General features: G+C 49.8%; 1 protein-coding gene across 1 annotated transcript in view; it reads right to left on the bottom strand.

Annotated features, from left to right (window-relative positions):
- Positions 1–19,366, bottom strand: part of ZNF185 (zinc finger protein 185 with LIM domain) — a 70,304-nt gene that overhangs the window by 31,002 nt on the left and 19,936 nt on the right. The window contains exons 10-15 of the mRNA XM_042974985.1: positions 19,224–19,265; positions 17,710–17,793; positions 11,553–11,639; positions 8,437–8,538; positions 7,278–7,376; positions 4,318–4,407 (exon numbers count right to left, since the gene is read on the bottom strand). Coding sequence (XP_042830919.1) covers positions 4,318–4,407; positions 7,278–7,376; positions 8,437–8,538; positions 11,553–11,639; positions 17,710–17,793; positions 19,224–19,265 — 504 coding nt within the window. The remainder of the gene's footprint in view (positions 1–4,317; positions 4,408–7,277; positions 7,377–8,436; positions 8,539–11,552; positions 11,640–17,709; positions 17,794–19,223; positions 19,266–19,366) is intronic.

Genomic DNA, 19,366 nt, shown 5'->3' with positions numbered 1-19,366 from the left:
GCCTCAGAGCAAAGCCACTATGATTATAGGAGTTGTAATCCACCTGACCTATAAAAAGTAAATCTTACTAAAACAGTCACAGGCAGTCTTGCTGAGCAATGTAATAGCCCAGAGATCTCCCATGCCCCTAATGAACTGCCTGGAAGTCACGTGCTTAGAGATACACCTGTAATTAGATCAAAGATCTGGTAGCCTAACACAGCTACTGCCAATTCCTGACACAATCAGACTCTCCACATGGAAGATAACAATCCCTTCCATTCTTAAACTACCCCCAAAAGACTCCTCTGCTGGTTGTCAATGGTTCTTCACAGTGAATACATGTGCTTAAAGTTCACATGATTCTCATGCAGAAAGAACATAAACCTGAAAATCCGAGACTTGCAACATAACAAAGAGGAAAACAGCCTATGTTTGAGATGTAAAGTCTAATAACAAAAGTTTTCTGGGGAAGAAATGAACTACTCTGTCTTATTAAATGAAATCAGGCCAATAAGCTGGTAAAAGGAAGCAGAGGCCAGTTTTCCCAGTGTTTTTTTGAGGTGGAAGGAGGCATTCCTCTGGGGCTGCTTTATTTAGCTTGAAGTCTTTTATAAAAGGAGAGTTTGACATAGTACTTTGTGCCAGGAAATGTTCTACATGCTTTTGACAAACTCACTTGACCCTCAGAACAACACTGTGTGATAGGAACTATTATTACCACTATTCTACAGTAAGGAAATACAAACACAGAGTGTAAGAGGAAGAAACTTAGCATGTCTGACTCCATATTGTTTCTATTTCCCTTGCTACTGTGACCTATAGCTTAGAAACTTCTGCTTAGCCCTGCATGTAGGCATGCTACAGCTAAGATTTGCAAAAACCACTCTTTATCCAAAACTTAACTCACCCAAGGGGATAAGGAAGTATGCACAGAAATGACTATACTATGTTTAAGATTTACAGGAATAACATGACCAAATTCCTGTAAACAAAGATAAACTGACCAAGGACAGAGAAATTACACAACCTTCCTGGGATGTCTACAGATGTCAGTCATCTTTTAACTCCACTCCCTCCTGATTCAACCTTTTGCTAAGTTTCTTTTGCTTCTTTTATAAAGCTCAAATTTCATGCCAAGGGGAGATAGCTCCTTAGGACAACAGTCCACCATCTCCTTGGTTTGCTGTCTGTCTGGATAAAGTCGCTTTCCTTACCCCAGTGTCTTGCCTTTCCACTTACTGGCTTGTCTTGCAGTGAGCAAAATGAGCTTGGACTCGGTTAGAAGAGATGAAAATGATACCCAAGGTCGAATAGCCAGTAAGTGACAGAGCTTAAGCATAAGACCATGCACAGGAATACATGCTCCTGATTACCATACTATACCAACTCTTCCTGTACATGTGATGAAGCAAGACCAAGTTAGACTAGGGAAGAGTTCATCAACTTTGGAACAGTTTGACTACTCCGCAGGATCGCCTTGCCCCCTGCCCCCATCACCCTTCCTGGCCCAACTCTTGGGAATTAAGCTGCCTCTTCACAGAGCCCCAGAGCCCTGCCCAGGCAGATCTGCCCAGGAGGTTCCCTCATGGGTGGAGGATCCGCTGCCCTCCCCGTATGTCCACAGCCCCTGCCCCTGGGCAGCTCTGAAGATCAGTGGCCAGTGGCCGGAAACGACCGAGAGGCCGGGGACCCTGCCAAACAGGCGGGGACCACAGGAGCCCCGTTCAGCTCCTTACGGGCACCCAGCTCGCTCCCTCTTTCTCGCCTCCGCCTGGACTGTGGCGATGGTCCGTCCACACGTGGTCAGAGGGGCTGCTTCAACCCCAAGGTCGGTGGCACCACCAGAGCCCACCGGGCCAGCAGAGCAAGGCAGGGAGAGCCCAGGGAGCCTCCCAGACGGCAGGCCTAGCCCATTTGTGATCCTCGCGCACCATCTAGCGGCCGGAACCAGCATGGCAGCAAGAAAAGCTACACTGAGGCCGTTCTCCCCCAGGGCAGCCATTTCGTTCGGTGAACTGTCGCATTTCCCGATGGGCGCTGCGACTCAAGCTTCCAGTTGCAAGGAAATGGCGGTGCGCGCAGGCGCACACTAGCTTCAGCGCTCTCGCTCCAGCGCGCAGGCACACAGAAGACGGTGTCGCGCCCCACTAGGAGCACGGGCACAGGGACGCGCCAATCAGCAGCGCACGCGCGAAACCGGACTTGTGTCCCGGCTGCTCAGACTCCTGGAGGAGTGCTGGGATCTCAACCATTTTTCTTTCCAATCCAGCATCTGGTGGCTTTCCACAGACATCGTGAAGGCTCTAGAGTAAGGCTTGTCAACCTCGTCATTATTGACATTTTAACTGGATTACTCTATGGTGGATGCTGGTCTGTGTATTGTAGGTCATTGAGTAGCATCCTTGGTCTCCACCCATTATTTGCCAGTAGCAACCTCCTCCCCATTGTGACAATAGTGTCTCCAGCCATTGCCAAGTGATCCCTAGGGGTTCAGGAGGTGGGGAAGCTGCCCCTGGTTCAGAACCACTACCCTAGAACAAGGATTTTTAAGCTAGACTGCACATGATAATAAACTGGGAGTTTTAAAAAAGACAATGATGATGTAAGCCACCTCACAACAATTAAATCTAAGTCTCTGCATAGGGCTCAGGAAGCTTTTTTGTTTTTAAAATATTTTCCTGTTGATTCTCAAGTGCAGCCTGAGTTTTCTCCACTGCCCTATTGCATAAGAAGCTAGATCCTGTCCCAGTTCAGGGAATATTAGATGAGATCATGCAGGCAGAGTGCTTTACACCTTAACCAGCTGAGAGTTACTGGTTCTGGATCTTAAGAATAGGTTCCAAACAACAGACTTAATAAACTAGCTTTTTAAAGTTTTTCCTGAAGGTTTTTTTTTTTTTTTTTAGAGGCTCTTGTGTTGGGACTCAGTTTTACCACTTGTAAGCCCTTGAGCAAGTCACTTAACCTTTCTGTGCCCCAGTTTCCCCATCTTATTCATTTCACAGAGTTGCTTGAAAGATTGTAAAGCATCCAGCAGAGCACACTATAGGTGTCAGTTACTGTTTTCACTCTGTTAACTGTCAGTGCAGTCAGAAACCAAAAAGACACAAAATAGGGCCTCATACCTCATAGCTTACTAAAGCCCTACTCTATCTATCATCCCTGTCACTGGTTAGGCTCCAGCCACTCTGTGCTTTGGAACATGCTGGTGTGTTCCCACAGCAGTGTTTTTAGGTCTGCAGCTCTTTTCTCTTTTCTAGAATTGGTTCCTTCTCCTTATGGGAGCTTGCCTGAGTTGCCCCATGTATTAGCTCTCCTCACTGCCACCACTCTATCTTAGCCCCCTGGGTATTTCTTTCAGAGCACTGTTCTTCCCAGAAGGCACAGAGACTTAGGTTTCACACCTTTGTTCTTCATTCCTACTGGGTGCAAACCTCACAGGATTGTGGGGAGCACTGTATGAGACACAGTGAGTAGAGTGCAGTGCACACAGTAGGTGACCCAAAGTTAAGTAGCTATTGTGGTCATTAACAATATCCAGTATTAAAGAATCAGCCCTTTCATACCTCAATAGGCCTTCTACTCCACAAGGACCGTCAGTACTAGCCACACTCAACTGCATACAGTGCTCAGGAAATACCAGGTTGTTTGGAGTCTTTTGCATATCCTCTTCCCTTTGCTTGAAGGGCTCCTATTCACCTTTCAAGATTAGGCTCAAAAGCCACCTCCCCCATGAAATTTTTCCTGAGTCCCCCATTCCTCTGCTCCAGCATAATGTATTGTTCCAATCTGGGCTGGGCTTTACCTCCCATCAGCCATATCTGTGTGCTCCAGCCTCCAGCACAGGGCAGGTGCCATTCGAGTGATTGCTGATGGAAAGTGTGGGTACCTGGGGCACCTGGGTTGCTCAGTTGGCTAAGCATGGATTTCGGCTCAGGTCATGATCTCATGGTTTGTGGGATCAAGCCCCACATCCAGGCTCTGTGCTGACAGTGCAGAGCCTGCTTGGGATTATCTCACTCCCTCTCTCTCTGCCCCTTCCCTGCTTGCACTCTCTCCCTCTCAAAAATAAATAAACACACACACACAAAAAAAAGACTGGGTGATTTCCTGATTTTGGAAGAATTCCTGGCTGGAGGAAGCAAAGTGTAGTGGAAGACTTTCTGGCCTCAGAGCCAGAAGCCAGAGGGTTCTAGCTGCAGTTTCACCTCTTGCCACCTGCTTCAGACCAGCTCACAGGCCTTGCTGGCCTCACCTTCCAAGCCCAAAGGCCAGTGCATACCTGACCTGCATCTCTCCACCTCAGAAGCTCAGCACTATTCCCTGATGCCTTACCCCTTCGAGTATGCATCCTTGTCCTCCAGGTCTGCTGGACTGTCACTCTTCTGGTCAGCTGGTCCAGCAGAGGCCAAAGTGGAGCTGGAGCTGAGGGAGAAAGCACACAGGCCTGCTGAGGCCTTAGAGCAAAGGAGACTCGGGGCCCTTGCCAGCTGCCTTCTCACCAGAAAGGGGAACCTACATCTGCCAGTAAAGGATGGCATCTCAGTCCTGCTGTTAGTATGGCACAGATGCCACTGTGTGTGATAACGTCTTGTGAGTCCCAGCTGTGAACTGGGCACCTGAGTTCAAGATCAAGCACTGCCCCTGATCAGCTCAGGGGTCCCTGGGGAAGTCTCCTAGTTTGGGGCTCCAGTATCCTTGCCTGACCTATACACCTCTTAGGGCTGTGTGGGAGTCCAGGAAGATTGTTCTTTACTAAATGCTCTGCACACCCACAGCAAACTGGCCACTCCTACTGGTGGACTGGTAGATGGAATAGGGCAGAAGCCTGCAGTTTGGGAATGCACAACCCCTTCCCATCGCACCTTAGCACTCTAGAGCCATGTGCCCTCCTCAGCCACCTACATGTGCTCCCTGGTACTGAGCCTCCTAGTGCCAGTTGGCTGTCCCTGGGATTCCTTCCTCTGATTCCTGCTTGCTGGATTGGGTTGCAGTCCCTACAGGAGGGTCTATTCCCAGGCTCTGTTTCCTAATGCCATCCCTTCTGCCACCTCAGCTTGGGTCCTTGTGAATACATGCTGGGCTTTCAAGGCTGAGAGTTTTCACCACACACATCTTGATCATCCAGGAGAAGAGGGAAGCCAACAGCTGGGCACACTCTGTGGAAGGAGTCCAAGCCTGGTCTGGGTTTAGGACTTTGTGTCTATATGTGTACTTCCTCCCAAAGGGATGGATTCTATCCCCAACAGATGATGAGAACTGAAGGACTGCTCGAACAGATGCTCAGGGCACAGTACTCAGATCACACAGCTGCCTGACACTGGGCCACCGTGTCCTTGTGGTTAAGTGTAGGCTCCCTGCAGGCACATTGCCTGGATTCAAATCAGTACTTTGCTACCTCTCAGGTGTGTGACCTTGCGCACATCACCTGAAATGGGGATGATAATTGTGTCTGCCTCATAAGTTTTCTGAGGAGAGTAAATGGGATAATAGATGCTAAGTACTTAGAATAATGCCTGGGTCCTAACCTGTGCTAAATTGTTCCTGTTTTTATTACTGGGGCCTGTGGACATTTATAGAAGCAGCATCCCTTTGTAGTCTATCTGTATCCATCAACTTGATACAGATTGAGTGACTGGGTGCTGTCTTACCCAGTCTTTCCAGGGGTAGGTTGCATTCTTTGTCTCTGTAAATCAGGCAGGTTGATGTTCACAGCAAGCTGAGCAGTCACAGCTCACAGAGCACCTCATTGCCCATGCAAGCCTGCACTTGAGTAACACATTCACTAAGATTCCTCATGTTTGTTCCCACATCCATTTATCCCAGTTGTACTTACAACCATAATTACTAAATTCAATTATTAAACTCACAAAAGTGAATGGAAAAGGAGTGGTTGTTTTTTGCATAAGAAACATTTTCTGGGGCACCTGGCTGGCTCAGTCGGTAGAATGTGCAACTCTTGATCCCGAGGTTATAAAGTCAAGCCCCATGTTGGGTGGAGAGATTAGTTAAAAATAAAATCTTAAAAAAAGAACATTTTCCTTGGAAATATAATAAAGGTAAGTTTCTTAAAAATCATTGCCAAAATATGTACAGGTAAGACGATGTAAAAAACTAGGTTAAAAGTCTTTAGACTGTTTTGCAAGTTAATTTGATGTTTGGCTTAATTTTAAAGAAACTGAAAGCAGAAAGCAAAGACTTTGTTTTAGGAGGGTGTGTTAGCAAGAATGATCTGGATGAATATTCAAAGATAAAGCAGTCAAGAACTTTACCCAATCACACTGGACCAGAGGTCTACAACAGCAACAGTTAATCTGCACAACTGTGCTGGCCAGGACACAGTGAGGCAGGCTGCAAGTGTTGGCCTTTCAGACAGTGGTTTCCACTAGTGACAGCTCAAAGAGCCAAGGCCCCAACCCAGTGGCCTTTCTTTGCACCTGCTGAAGCAGAGTGGTAGGGCAGGTGTGCCGGCTGGCAGCATGCCCTTGTGGCTCTCTACAGACACTGGCTTTGTCAGTCTGCTCTGAACCATAAGGGCACTAGCACAACTTGGAGCTGAACTATCTGTGCCAACATCAGCATACCTATACTTTGTCCCCAAGGATGACTCATGCTTGGTTTGCAGCCACTTAGGGACAGGTGGGACCTTAGGAACCACTCCCTGAATCACCTGAGAAAGTGGACCCTGACTCCACCCAGATCCAGGAACTTAGAGCCCAGCCAGACATGTTTATCTTCTCAGTGGGACCACTGCTTTTCCTCTCTCTGAACCACAGAGCATAGCTGTCCAGAGGAGGTGGGCAGGACAGGAAAAGGAGTTTAAGGATTTGTGGAAGGAAAAGAGGAAAGCAGAGATGAAGGACCTCCTTCTAGCTTGTCCTTGGAGCTCAGCCAAGAAGAGAGAAGGCACTGATTAACCCATCATTTGGTCATTCATTTGTCCCTTCACTCATTCCATACATATTCATTCTACTTCCTGGTGTCTGCCCAGGCAGGGCTGAACCTCCAGCTGCAAGTGGACCCTTGTGCCTGCTCTGGAGGATCTTGAGAGCAAGTGGCAGAGGGCAGGAGAAGGAGCAAGATTCAAGCATAGGCAATTCTGATAAGTGGAAAGCACAGGGACAAAGGATGTGGTGGGAGCAACTGGAGAAGCAAGCTGTAGACAGGACTATGGGAAATGACCAGTGTTCAGTGCCCCGTAACCCAGGCAGTTTTGGCAGCTTGACCCTGGCCTGTCACCAGGGACATGAGAGAATCAGTAACCTGGGGCCATCTGCCTCCTCCAGGCAGCTTACCCTCCTCTCCCAGAGTCAATGTCTACTTCAATCAAGCCTTCAGGTGGGAAGCCCATGGCTCTGGATCCCACATTGCCATCACTTGACTGTGCACTTGACCTGTTATGGGAAGAGAAACATTTGCTGACTCTGATTAGGTTTTGATCTAATATAACTAAGATGTCCTGAGAGCAGTCCTCAAGGACTAGAAGCTCAGGCTCCCAGTTGCCACCCTGCGCTGCTCCAACTAGAGCCAACTGGACATCAGCAAGTATTTCTGCTTTTCTTCAAAACCTGATAGAATGGCAGCAAGAGTGGAGCCAAAAAACAGACCAAAGTGGCAACTTGGGAGGAAGCTGGCACAACGTGGGGAAGCCAATGGTCAAAAAAACAAAGGGCAAAGCACGTGGGGCCACTAATAAATAATAGAGCCCAAGGCAGAAACAAGCTCCCCCAGACATCCCAGGTCCCCTTCCCTCATTTCATGACTGAGTCCCCATTGGGGATCCAGAACCCCACAGTGATAAAATGGAGGCAGACAGGCAAGGCTGTGGGCTCTTATCCATTACTGGTTACCAACTTCCCATTGAAGAAACACTCAACTCTCAGCCGTTGCTCACCACACCCAGGCTTCCTTGGTCTAGCATGAAGGACAGCTCAATGAGATAGTCATAGGATGGCTGGGCACAACCATCCCTTCTGGACTCATCATCCACCACTGGCTCTGCCTCCCATCCTTGCCAGCACCTGCCATGTCTCCCTTTATCCACAGTTCATCCTGGAAGTCTATGCTAGATGCTCTGTTGAGGTCAATGCATCCTTCGGTTATTGACTTCCCTAAACTTCTGACTTGGCAGGCTTGCTTGCCCTGGCCATCAGCAGGACTGCTTTCAGTGGGGGCAAAGGCACAGTGAAGTTGGGCCAAGGGCTGGGTAGGGGTGGTCTGGCCTGGAGTTTTGTCCTCCTCTGCAACTGGCTTTCTGAGGGATCTTGGCAGGGGCCTGCCCCTCTCCAAACCTCATACATTCCTTCATTTATTCTTTCAAAAGATATTCACTGAGGACTTGCACTGCCCCAGGCACTGGGGACACAGTGGGGAACTGGACAGTCCTGGTCCCAGCTGTATCCATGGACCTTACACCATAGGCCACATGGGCTCTATGTCCCTGCACTGAGTTACCTTAGGTCTAGATTGGGGCCCTTGCAGGCCTCCTCACCAGCCAAGTCTTTCTTGGCCTCTCTAGGACTGGGGTCCTCCTTGTATTTGGAGCCCAGGGAAGACCTATGGAGGAAAGAAACATGTTAACCATCCAACCACACTCAAATGAAGGCATTTATCTCATACTCAGATGCCAACTGTCTCCAAGGAACTTAAAAGCTGATATTGCAGGACTAGCCAATTCTCAAAATATCATTACTAATAGCTACTATTGATTTAGGGTCAGACTCCATTCTCATGATTTTGCATGCATTAACCCCCCACATAAACCCCAGGATATGGGCAGTATATTTATCCCTGCCTACTTTCTAGATGAGTGAATGGGAGCACAGACAGCCCAAGCAACTTGCCCCAAGGTTCCCAAGGGGAAGAGCTAGGATTTGAACCCAGTCTGATTTCAGAGTTCTGCACTATAATCCTCCATGGTGTTGAGACTTCTCCTAAGCTGCTAATTCAACCTCCCTATGTTCTCTCTGAGGTCATCGAGGAGCCTCATGGTGTCCAACGCAATGGATACACTACTTTCATTATCACCATTCCGGACCACTAACCCAGTGGGCCACTCCTGTCTTCTTTCCCCAATTCATCTGTCATGACTGTGACACCATCTCCTACCTCTCTTGCCATACCTTCCCAGTCTCCTTCACCATTCCCTCATCTTCTGCCCCTTAATGTTGGTGTTATCAGCATTCCTTTCCATCTGCATGCTCCACCTCCTTGCCCACCTCCTCCTCCTTGACATCAACTGCTACCCTCAAACCAATGACTTCCACATGTTCGCACATCTCTGTGCTCCTGACCCATACCTCCAATGCCTTTCAGACTGTCCCTCGGTCAGCTCACCCTCGACATGGCTAGAATTGACTGCCACTCCCAGCTGCCCTCGGGGGGAAGACCAGGCAGCTGCCACCTCCACACTGGGCTCTGTGCCCAGCCTGCTAGCCCCTCTCTCAATTCCCTTGATATTGTACTTCATGTAAACACTGACATTGAATCCCATTATTTCAGCTTTCATCTGTCTGCATATAACATGTAAATTTCTTGAACCCTGACCTCTCTCCCAAACCTCAGCTACAAACCCTCAAATGCCTCCCAGCAATTTGTATTTGGTTGCCCCCAAGTAAACTCATATATTCATTTAAAAATACTAAGTATTTATATCACCCCTCCTTGTCCCTTGCCCCTGGTCCTCAGTAGTGTGGTGAGTTATGGAGCAAAAGGTGCAGAGTGGGAGTCAGGCAGCCTGAGTGGAGTCCTGGATCTGCCTGCTCTTGGCCATGTAACCTTGAGCAAGTTACTTGACGATTCAGGGTCTCAGTTTCCTCATCTGTAAAATAGACATAGTGACTGCATCTGCATCATGCATGAGGATACCTGCTAGGCTGTTGAGGCAGGGCAAGGCTTGGTGAATTCTAGCTTTCTCTCTTTCTTCTTTCCCCAAATTGATTCTCTGGAAAGTGGGAGAGGAGCACCCCCATGGGATTTCAATGGTTGTAGCTTTGCCACTCCCAGACAAAGTACCAGAAGCCTTGTGGGTTCTGGAGACAGGAGACACAGCAGGGATGTTCACTGGAGGCAGCCTGGCTTCCTCCTGCATCTCTCGGGGTTACTTGGACCCCGTTTCTCAAAGACTGGTCACCTTAGGAAAATCAGTGAAGCAGCTTCCAATGTTACCTTATTAAAGATGTTGTCACACTGGATGATCCTCAATCATTCCAGCAACAAACACTCTCACATTTCTGTTCTGGGCCAAAGGGAATGTAGAGAACATTTAGCTGCAGCCCCTGCCCTCCAGGCTCTCAGAGTTCTTAGGGAAAATTGATCCAGGAGTGGACAACTGTGCATAAGCACCACATGGAGACCTGGGAGGCTGGAGACAAGGGCCCAAGGAGGGAGGGGTATATGAGGAGTACGGAGTTCAGGCTGCAGAGCCCAATCAGGGTGGGGGGCACTGCAGGGTTTTCCCAGGGGGCTGGAATGACTACTTCTGTCTTTTAGAAATCTCACCCAGGTAGAGATGTGGAGGGTCTAGGGATGGGGCAATAGGAGAATAAGAATAGGAAATATCTCTAAAATAGAATGGGTAGGACTCAGTGCCAGACTGGGGTGGGGGTGTGAAGAAGAAGGCACCAAAGAGGAGAGTAAAGGTACCTAGAGATCCATCAGGACTCATCTTGGATGACACTTCCTCCAGGAAGCCTTCCCTAACCAACCCACCCCTATGCTTGAGAGGCCCCTTTGGAGCTCCTACTGCTCCAGTGGGCATACACTCTGGCCTTTCTCCCCAGACTCTGGGATTCATGAGGAAGAGTCTCAGTCTGGCTGCTTCACAGCTGCCTTCTAGGCCCTGGCGCAGGGGTCAGGTGTGCATCAGGGGCTCAGTAAATGAATAGTTAAATGAGTAGGAGAGAGAGTGCTGCAGGATCCCTCCCACTACTTGCCCCTCCAAAGAAAATTGGCCCCTCCATGCTCAGATCTCCCCTTGTCCCCACCCCAGCTCTTAGCAATCCACACCCCATCCTGTCTGCCTGTTGCATGGCTCTCTGCCTCCTATCTTGAGGCAGGGGCTGGGCCCTCTGTGCTCCTTGTAGTCCTCCTGTCCCTCACCCTCCCCAGCACCAGGTGTGGTGACATCATGAGCTGTCAAGGCTGACCTGGTGACCCTACCCTGTTCCCAATAGTCCTGTCACACAAGCAGAGCAACTGCCCCAGTGGCTTCAGGGGGCTTTGCAGAGCCCATGTCCCAACCCAGCACAGCTGTCCTGTCTTGTTCTCAGTGATTGGGAGGGCTGAGCCCTCACAGCTTGCTGGTGTCTGCGTCTGCCTCCCTTACCAGGCAGATGGTCAGCATCTCTGGCCAGGGGACAGTCACCTCTGGCTCGCCAGGGCCAGGTTTGCCTCACATGAACCAAGTACTTGCCCCTAAAGAGGTGTGGGGTGAAAACATGAATGGAGGCAGAGGACCTATATTGACCATGTCTCTTACCAACTAGCCCCTGGGCCTAATCATTTGCATCCCTTCCTTGCTTATCCCATCTCTAAAATGGTGTGGAAGGAGCCCAGCAGGGCCCCCATACCTCATTCCTTCCAGGTCTGAGGTCATCAGGCGGAGTCCTGCCCCAGGTGTCATGATCTGCAGGTGGACAACTTCCTCACCTCTTGTACTGAAGCCAAGAAAGATAGCCAGGGAGTTGCTGGTAAGGAAAGCCTCCCCCTTTCCCATCTGTGCCAGGGGTCCAAGGGCATTCTCCTTCAGAGGCTTCCTGGGTAATGCAGTGGGACACCCAGAACCATTGTCTTTTTTTTTCTCTTGTCTCCTCTTTGGCCTTTAGCTTTCTTGGTGCTACAGCTGAGCTTGACCCACTGACCTCCAGGTTGCAGAAGAAGGAGAGTGAAACACCCCTTTACCAGTCTCCCACCCTTGAGCCCAGCCCCCTTTAAGCATAGCAAGTGGATTCTGGATGGAAATGGGACTGCCCAGCCCCAATGCCCTGTCTGTAGCTGCTGTCATGATGCTGTCACCCACTTGCAGAGATGAGCCCTGGCTATGGTTCCACTGGACTGCCCAAAGTGGCTATTTGTGAAGCCAGTGGGAATTCTGGGTATATAGGCTGATGGGGACTGATGACAAACAAGATAATCAGGAAACTTACAGGCCAAAGTTGGAGTGAGAGCCAGTGGGAGTAGGATATCAAAGACTTAGGGGATGAAGGAAAGTGACCAGTTGCCTGTGAACTGGATCCACAGAGAATCAGACATTCTCAGCACTCAGAGGACCCCTCTGAGGATTCCCGTGCTCAGAACCTGGCCTACAGCTGACCACATACATCCCGCCAAGTCTGATTCCACTGCAGGACCTGACCCCCAGCAGGCTTGGGCCATGGTGATGGCCAGAGCCAGAGGCAATCTAGAGCTCTCTGGCTTTGTGGGAGTACTCTTCACTCAAGACCATACCTTTCTAGGTCCACAAAGTAAGGCCTAAGCCATCCTTTAAGACCCAAACCACTTACAGCCACTCCCTCCTTTCTTCAGCTGCCTGTGGACACTGGGTTGGGTCCTGGGTTATAGATGAGGGTGAGTCCCAGGCCAGGTGAAGCCCCCAGCCTAGTGTGTATGGGGGGCAAAATAGGGACAGAGTAGCATGGGTCCTGGCTCTACTAAAGTGTAAGACTGTGCACAAATTCAGCCCCAAGGGCACCTGAGAAGCTTCATGGAGATGTGGCCTCGCTGGGGGCTAGCTGGAAGCAGGTGGGAGAGGAAGAGATGGAGGCTGGCAGGAGCCTTAAATGATGAAACCAGATCTGGTGTGGCAAAGGGATGCCATGGAATGGGCTTAAAGTGGGGGGTGAAGATCTTCACATGATCAGACTGGCACTTTAGAAAGGCCCCTTTGGGTCCATGACAGGGAAGGAGGGGCCAGGGTGAAGGCAGAGAAACAGGTAGTCTTCACCTTGGGTGAGCCGGTGTGACTTCGCTGCTCTCCTTGGAAAGTCACCTTGGAGTTGATCCTGACATCCGGCTCCAAGCTAAACTAGGGGGCCATAGAGGACCGGGTCAGTGGGCTGCCTGTGTATGTCCTTCCTGGGATTTGGCTGAGAGGTCGCACATTAGAGATGACAGGGGGAAATGGAAGGGCTTCCAGGGACAGGGGGCCTGGTGCACAGGGGCAGCTCTGATCTGTGCATGTCTCCTCCCATGATAGCAATGATGACAGCATAAAGCACCTGGCCAGGACACACCCCACTTGGGAACATCACAGGCAAGTAAAACATACTTCCTCACTGGTGTTTCTGGTTATGTGGCGGAGGAAATAGGAACAAAGTGTCACCCCAACCTGCCCAAGCTGGCACCTCTCCCTCAATGCCTTCTTCCTTTTTTGTCACCCCATTGAGCAATCCCTTCTTGAAGACCCAGCTCAAGTGGCACCTCTTCCAGAGGGGCTATTATGAGTTGCACTGTGTCCCCTTAAAAGATATACTGGAGTCCTAACCCCTGGTATCTATGACTGTGCCCATTTGGAAATAGGGCCATTGCAGATACAATAAACTTAAGATAAACTCATACTGGAGGAGAGTGTCCTAATCCAGTGTGACTGATGCCCTTATACAAAGGGGGCATTTGTACACAGACACACAGAAGGAATATGGCCATGTGAAGACAGGGGCAGAGACTGGAGTGATACATCTACAAACTGAGAGCTGCCAAGGATTGCCAGCAATACCAGAAGCTAAGAGAAAGACCTGGAACAAATCCTCCCCCAGAGCATTTGAAGGGAACATATACCCCTGCTGACACCTTGATTTAGGACTTCTGGCCTCCAGGTGTGAGAGGACACATTTCTGATGTTTTATCCACCGAGTTTGTGTTAACTTGTGACAGCAGCTCCAGCAAACTCATACAGGGGCCTTCCGGTGTCTCTTGCAGCAGCCTACCAGCCCCTCCCTCACCAGACCTTCAACCACAGATGGCTCTAGTCCAATCTTAAGTTGTCAGCTAGGCTGAGAGCCGATGGAGACCGGGAGCACTCTTCCAGTGTGGACCCACCTGCCTGTGGGAGTACCTCCTTCTCCGCACCCACAACCTCATTTCCCTCAGAGGCCGGCAAGATGGCGATATTGGTCTCTTCATTTGCCCTGCAAATCAGCAAGCCTATAACTGGGAGCACCCAGGCACTGTGCCAAGGATTTCATATGTATTATCCCATTTAGTATTTGAGAAGGCCTCAGGAGGTAGGCACCACTACTCACTATTGTATACATGAGGAAACTGAGGCATAGAGAGGTAAAGTGGCTTGCACAAGGCCAGTATAAGGCAATGCCAGAGTTTGCCTTGTGCCAAAAGCTGTGCTTTTACTCAGTGCTCTCCAGCTTACTCTGTCAGACAGCATGCTGGGGCACAGCCTGCAGGCCTCACCATGGTCGAATGAGGCAGAAAGCCAAGGAAGCTTGACCAGTGCTGTGACAGGGACAGCAACCAGGCCTGGGGGCCTTTGTGCATACCAGTTTCTCTGGAAGAGGGTATCTGAATAAGTTCAGTCCAGAAGGTATATAGGAGTTGTCCCGCAACGAGAGTGTTAAAAACAAGATGAACCCAAGAAAACAAGTTTTGGGGTGCATGGAGGGAAGGCCCCCTCCACTGTTGAGCAGGGGGTGGGAGTGATGGTAGAGACAAGTAATTCAGATGTAAGCACTTGGAGCTGGGGGACCTCTGAGATGCCAGGCAGGTCCGGCATCTGATGGAAGGGAAATGACAGCTGGACAGCCCGGAGGACACAGCCTATAGGTGTCCTTGTGGTGCACTCCTATTCCAAACTTTCAGCCCTCCCTGAAGTCCCTGAAGGGTTTGGCACCTAAGACAAGGGCTTTACTCCTGGTTGGCCTGCTGGGTGAGATGAGGAAGTTACGTCAGACTTGAGCCAAGGAGGATATGGCAAGGACAGACTTGGGGAAGAGGCAGCCTCTTCAGAGCCATACCTGGAAACAAGGCTGTGATATTTTCCTGCCCCACTCTGCCATAAACCAGCTTTTTCTGAGTCAGTACAGCACCCAGAGTTTGGTTGAATCACTGCTCCCCATAGGGCTGCACTTCTTCAAGGGCACAATCCAGCCTTGAGTTCTCAGATAACAAGGCAGAGAGAGGCTGGGTATGGGGAACTGATGGTGGTTGCCTGACCTGACCAGTGCAAGACCTCTCTGGTATAGTGGGGTCAGAAAAGAAGGCCACCCAGGACCAGGCAGTGGCTCACCTGGAAGCTGCCTGGCAGGGTTCCAGATATTGTGTGACTGCACAATCTGAGGGAAGAAGCACTATGAGAAGTATCAAAGTAAGCCTCCCTGACCAGCCCCTGTTGCACACTTCTGATGAGAACTCTTTCCTTCCTATTGGAGGCTGCCCCATTGTGAAACATCTCTGGTATCTAGAACTTTCTGTAATCTGGTCCCAGTTCTGTTTCCTGGGGCCTCACAGGCAAGATTGATCTCGGACTTTTGGCCTTCACAACTGTGAGGCAGTATATTTCTGTTGTTTGAATCACCAGTTTGGGGTACTTTCTTACTGCTGCCCTAACAAACCACTATAGCCACCTTGCTATGACAACAGATGAAGGGTATTAAACACCCAAAAGATATGTTAAAATGCCTCTCAAATACATAATACAGCACAACCTAATTCTCCTAAGTTCTCTTTTAAAAAGCATCTGAAACCATTCACTGCTCTTCTTTTTCTGCACAAAAGACAAGGAGAAATCAGAGATGTGCACTGTTTGGGGCTGAATTATGTCCCCTCCAAATTCATATGTTGCAGTCCTAACCCTGGTACCTCATGGTACATTTATTTGGAAATAGGGTCACTACAGATGGAATTAGTTAAGATGAGGTTATACTGAGGTAGGGTGGGCCCCTAATCTAACATGACTGATGTCCTTATAAGAAGAGGAGATTAGAACGCAGACACACACACAGGGAAGAGCATGTGAGGACACACTGGGAAAGGTGGCCATCTACAAATCGAGGAGAGGCCTCCCTCCCAGCCCTCAGAAAGAACCAACCCTGCTGACACTTAAATCTCAGACTTCCAGCCTCTAGAACTGTGAGACAATACATTTCAGTTGTTTGAGTCACCCCATCTGTGGTTCCGTGTTACAGCTGCCCTAGCAAACTAACACAGCTCCTATGTCCCATCAATCCCCAAGTCCCATCAGTGCTGCCTTGTGAAGAGCTCTGAAATATTTCCACTTGTTTAAAAGTTCTCACCGACAGGGGCACCTGGATGGCTCAGTCGGTTAAGTGTCCGACTCTTGATTTTGGCTTAGGTCATGATCTCAGGGTTTTGTGAGTTCCAGCCCTGCTTTGGGCTCTGTGCTGATGGCTCAGAGCCTGCTTGAGATTCTCTCTCTCCCTCTCTTTCTCTGCCCCCCCCTGCTCACGATGTCTCTGTCTCTCTCAAAATAAATCAACTTGAAAAAAATAAATAAAAATTCTAATGGACAAAAGTTTAGACAAACAGGGAGAATCATGACATGGAGGCAGTGAAGAAGAGGGGCAGTGGTGCTGCTGGAGCCATGGCCTCAGGATGGCCTCACACTCCTGGCTCCCTCTAGGAAAGAAGGTCTGCAGCCTTGCTCTCCACTAGTCTATGCTATGGCAGGTGGCCCTATCTCCCTCCTGGCACAGAGGAGGGAGCCCTGAGGGACCATGGTCACACACAAATTTTTGTGGGACTTGAACTGGGGAGGAAAGTAGGGGCTCACAGTGGCATTACAAGAGCTGGAAAATCCCCTGGGGTCCCTAAAAGTGACCTGTAGACAAAGGTGCTCTGCCCCTCTGGTTTCAGAGTCTTCCAAGGGTGCCATGGAGGCATACCACTTAGCAGACTTGGATTTGGACAAAGCTCCCAGTCCCGGCAGGAGCTTTAAACAGCAGCAACAGGGAAGTGGTGCTCTGAACAGGACTTACCTTGATTCACTGAAAAGTACAAGGAGGTATTGATTGCTCTTCATTTGCAGACAAGAGAGCACCATTATTTGCCCAGACACTCAGGGCTCAGAAATCAGACCAAATCCGGACCCCGTCTGTAGTGAGATCACCAGCACTCAGTCTGCCCCCTGCCTTCTCACCCCAGTCCCAGGCTGTCCCATCTGACCAGCTTACAGGCCAAAGCCAGCTCATGGAACCCACCTGGGCTCCCAGCTCCTGCCAGGGCTGGGCAGAGTCAGCATGTGCTCAATCCAAATCCCCCGAGACACTTTGGCTCTGTTTCCATCCACACTGGCAAAGAAGGCAGCTGTGAGCGGGGCTGGGGGCTGTAGAGCCTCCTTCCCCAGCAGAGGACAGAGGACATAGCTGGCAGGCTGAACTTGGACAATTTACAATAGAGCTATTAACAAGCCCAAGAATGGCAGGGCTAGAACTCTGATGGTAGGCCCTCTCAAACCCTATGGCTAGTACTTTTTCCTAGGATGCTGTGGCCACAAGTGGGTTAAGTTGACACAGATAACATTAAAAAGACAAGAGTGATGTACTCTCTCCCTGGAGGTCAGGCTGTTTTGCTCCTTTTAGCCCTAGGACATCCAGCCAGAAAGCTCTTATTGATTTCTGTGCCCTGTCTTGACACTGAGCACATGGGGACACTGACCCTGAGGCTTTGCAAGGAGATGACCTAGCAGAGGTTCCACAGTAACAGTGGCAGGCAAGCCTGGCAGCCACCAGCCCCAGACAGAGATGAGTAATTGATTACCTGCTTGAGCCAGGAGAGGATCTTCCTAGAGCAGGTGGGTCCTGGCTCTTCTCAGAAGGCCTGTCCTCATCCACCACCTCAACCCTTTAGGCGAGACGAGAAACAGATGCACCACCTGTCCCCAGGGTACCTGTGGCCTGCTCAGCCGCCCTACAGCTTGCTGTTCCTAAAGGACATGATTTCCTTCCGTGCTGTCTATGGCCATGAAGTGGCCCAGCCTGGAGGCTCAGCAACTCCAGTTTGGGATAAAGGACAGCATATCAGGTTGAATAGTATCCCTTCAAAATCCATGTCTGCCTGGAACTTGTGAGTGTGACCTTATTTGGAAATAAGGTCTTCGCAGATATAGTCAACATAAGATCAGGTCACACTGGAACAGGGTGAGCTCTAAATCCAATGACCAGTGTCCTTATAAGAAGAGGGAAATTTGGACACAGACACACAGACAAAAGGTCATAGGACGATAGAGGCAGAGACTGGAGTGATGTGTCTACAAGCCAAGGATTGTCAAGGGTTGCCTGCTGCCACCAGAAGCTGGGAGAGAAGCCAGAGATAGTTTCTCTTTCACAGCCTCCAAAAGGAACCAATCCCGCTGACACCTGGATCTTGGACTTAAAGCCTCCAGAACAGGAGACAGTACATTTCTCGGGTCTTTGCCACCCAGTTTGTGGTACTTTCTTATATCAGCCCTGGCAACCTAATTCAGCCAGTAAAAGCACATCATTATCTGTCACTTCCTTTATGCTGCCATTACCCTTTCCTGACTGTATTCCAGTCTTCAGCTCACTATGCAACCTTGTCATGGATGCTTTCCTTGTTTACCTCATGGAATATCCCTAAAATTCAACTTTCTGGAAGTCTCTTCCCTATACTCCCCAAATATTCTCTCCCAGAAGATATTCTGTCTCAACTGATGGGGACACGCCTCTCTCACTCAACTGGAGTGTCCTAATGTCCTGATAATTTCGTATTGAATTCTGTTCACCCTTTAGGGCCCATCTCCAATGTTATGGTCACTTCCAAGGGCCTGGCCAGGCAGAGGCTCCCAATGATAAGCCTCTGGACCCCAGCCCAATAATCTCTCCTGCTGAGGCATTGTCCAGCCTGTCCCTGGTAGAGTGGGAGGGAGGGCAGGGGAACAACTCCTTTTTAGCCTGGTAGCTACTTTTGCTTCAAACCCCAGAAGCTCTTGGAAACACTAAGGCTCTATTGGGGATCAGGGGCATAGCCCTGTTAGCAAATGGAAGTTTCCAGCCACAAGCTATGTTCTGTCAGCCAGATCCTGCCTACACAGAACTGCCTGCTGACGCCACAAGTGCCACCATACCCACCTACTTGCTCATCTGGCCTCCAGACAAAAGCCACTAGGCACTCACAACTTCCCTTGCTCAGGGACAGAGGCCCCTTCCCACTCTGCACCTGCTTTCCATGGTGATCATACTCCACCTCTGCTGGCAGGATGCTTTCTCTCCAGCCAGCAAGAGGTTTGGAAAGATTCCCTTGCTGACATTTACCTCTTTGCAATGAATGGAGCCTGCATCTCCTGGGCAGGGCTGCTGCAAAGGAAGCAGAAAGGCAATGTGTTGGACAGAACCCATGGACAAGTGACATCATGACCACTTTGCTTTATAGGGTCCTGGGCCTCTCTCTCACTCCC

This window comes from Panthera tigris, chromosome X (assembly GCF_018350195.1).
Source record: "Panthera tigris isolate Pti1 chromosome X, P.tigris_Pti1_mat1.1, whole genome shotgun sequence".
Taxonomy (NCBI): Eukaryota; Metazoa; Chordata; class Mammalia; order Carnivora; family Felidae; genus Panthera; species Panthera tigris.
The sequence above is the reverse complement of the archived record's forward strand: the minus strand, read 5'-3'. Positions and strand labels throughout refer to the sequence as shown.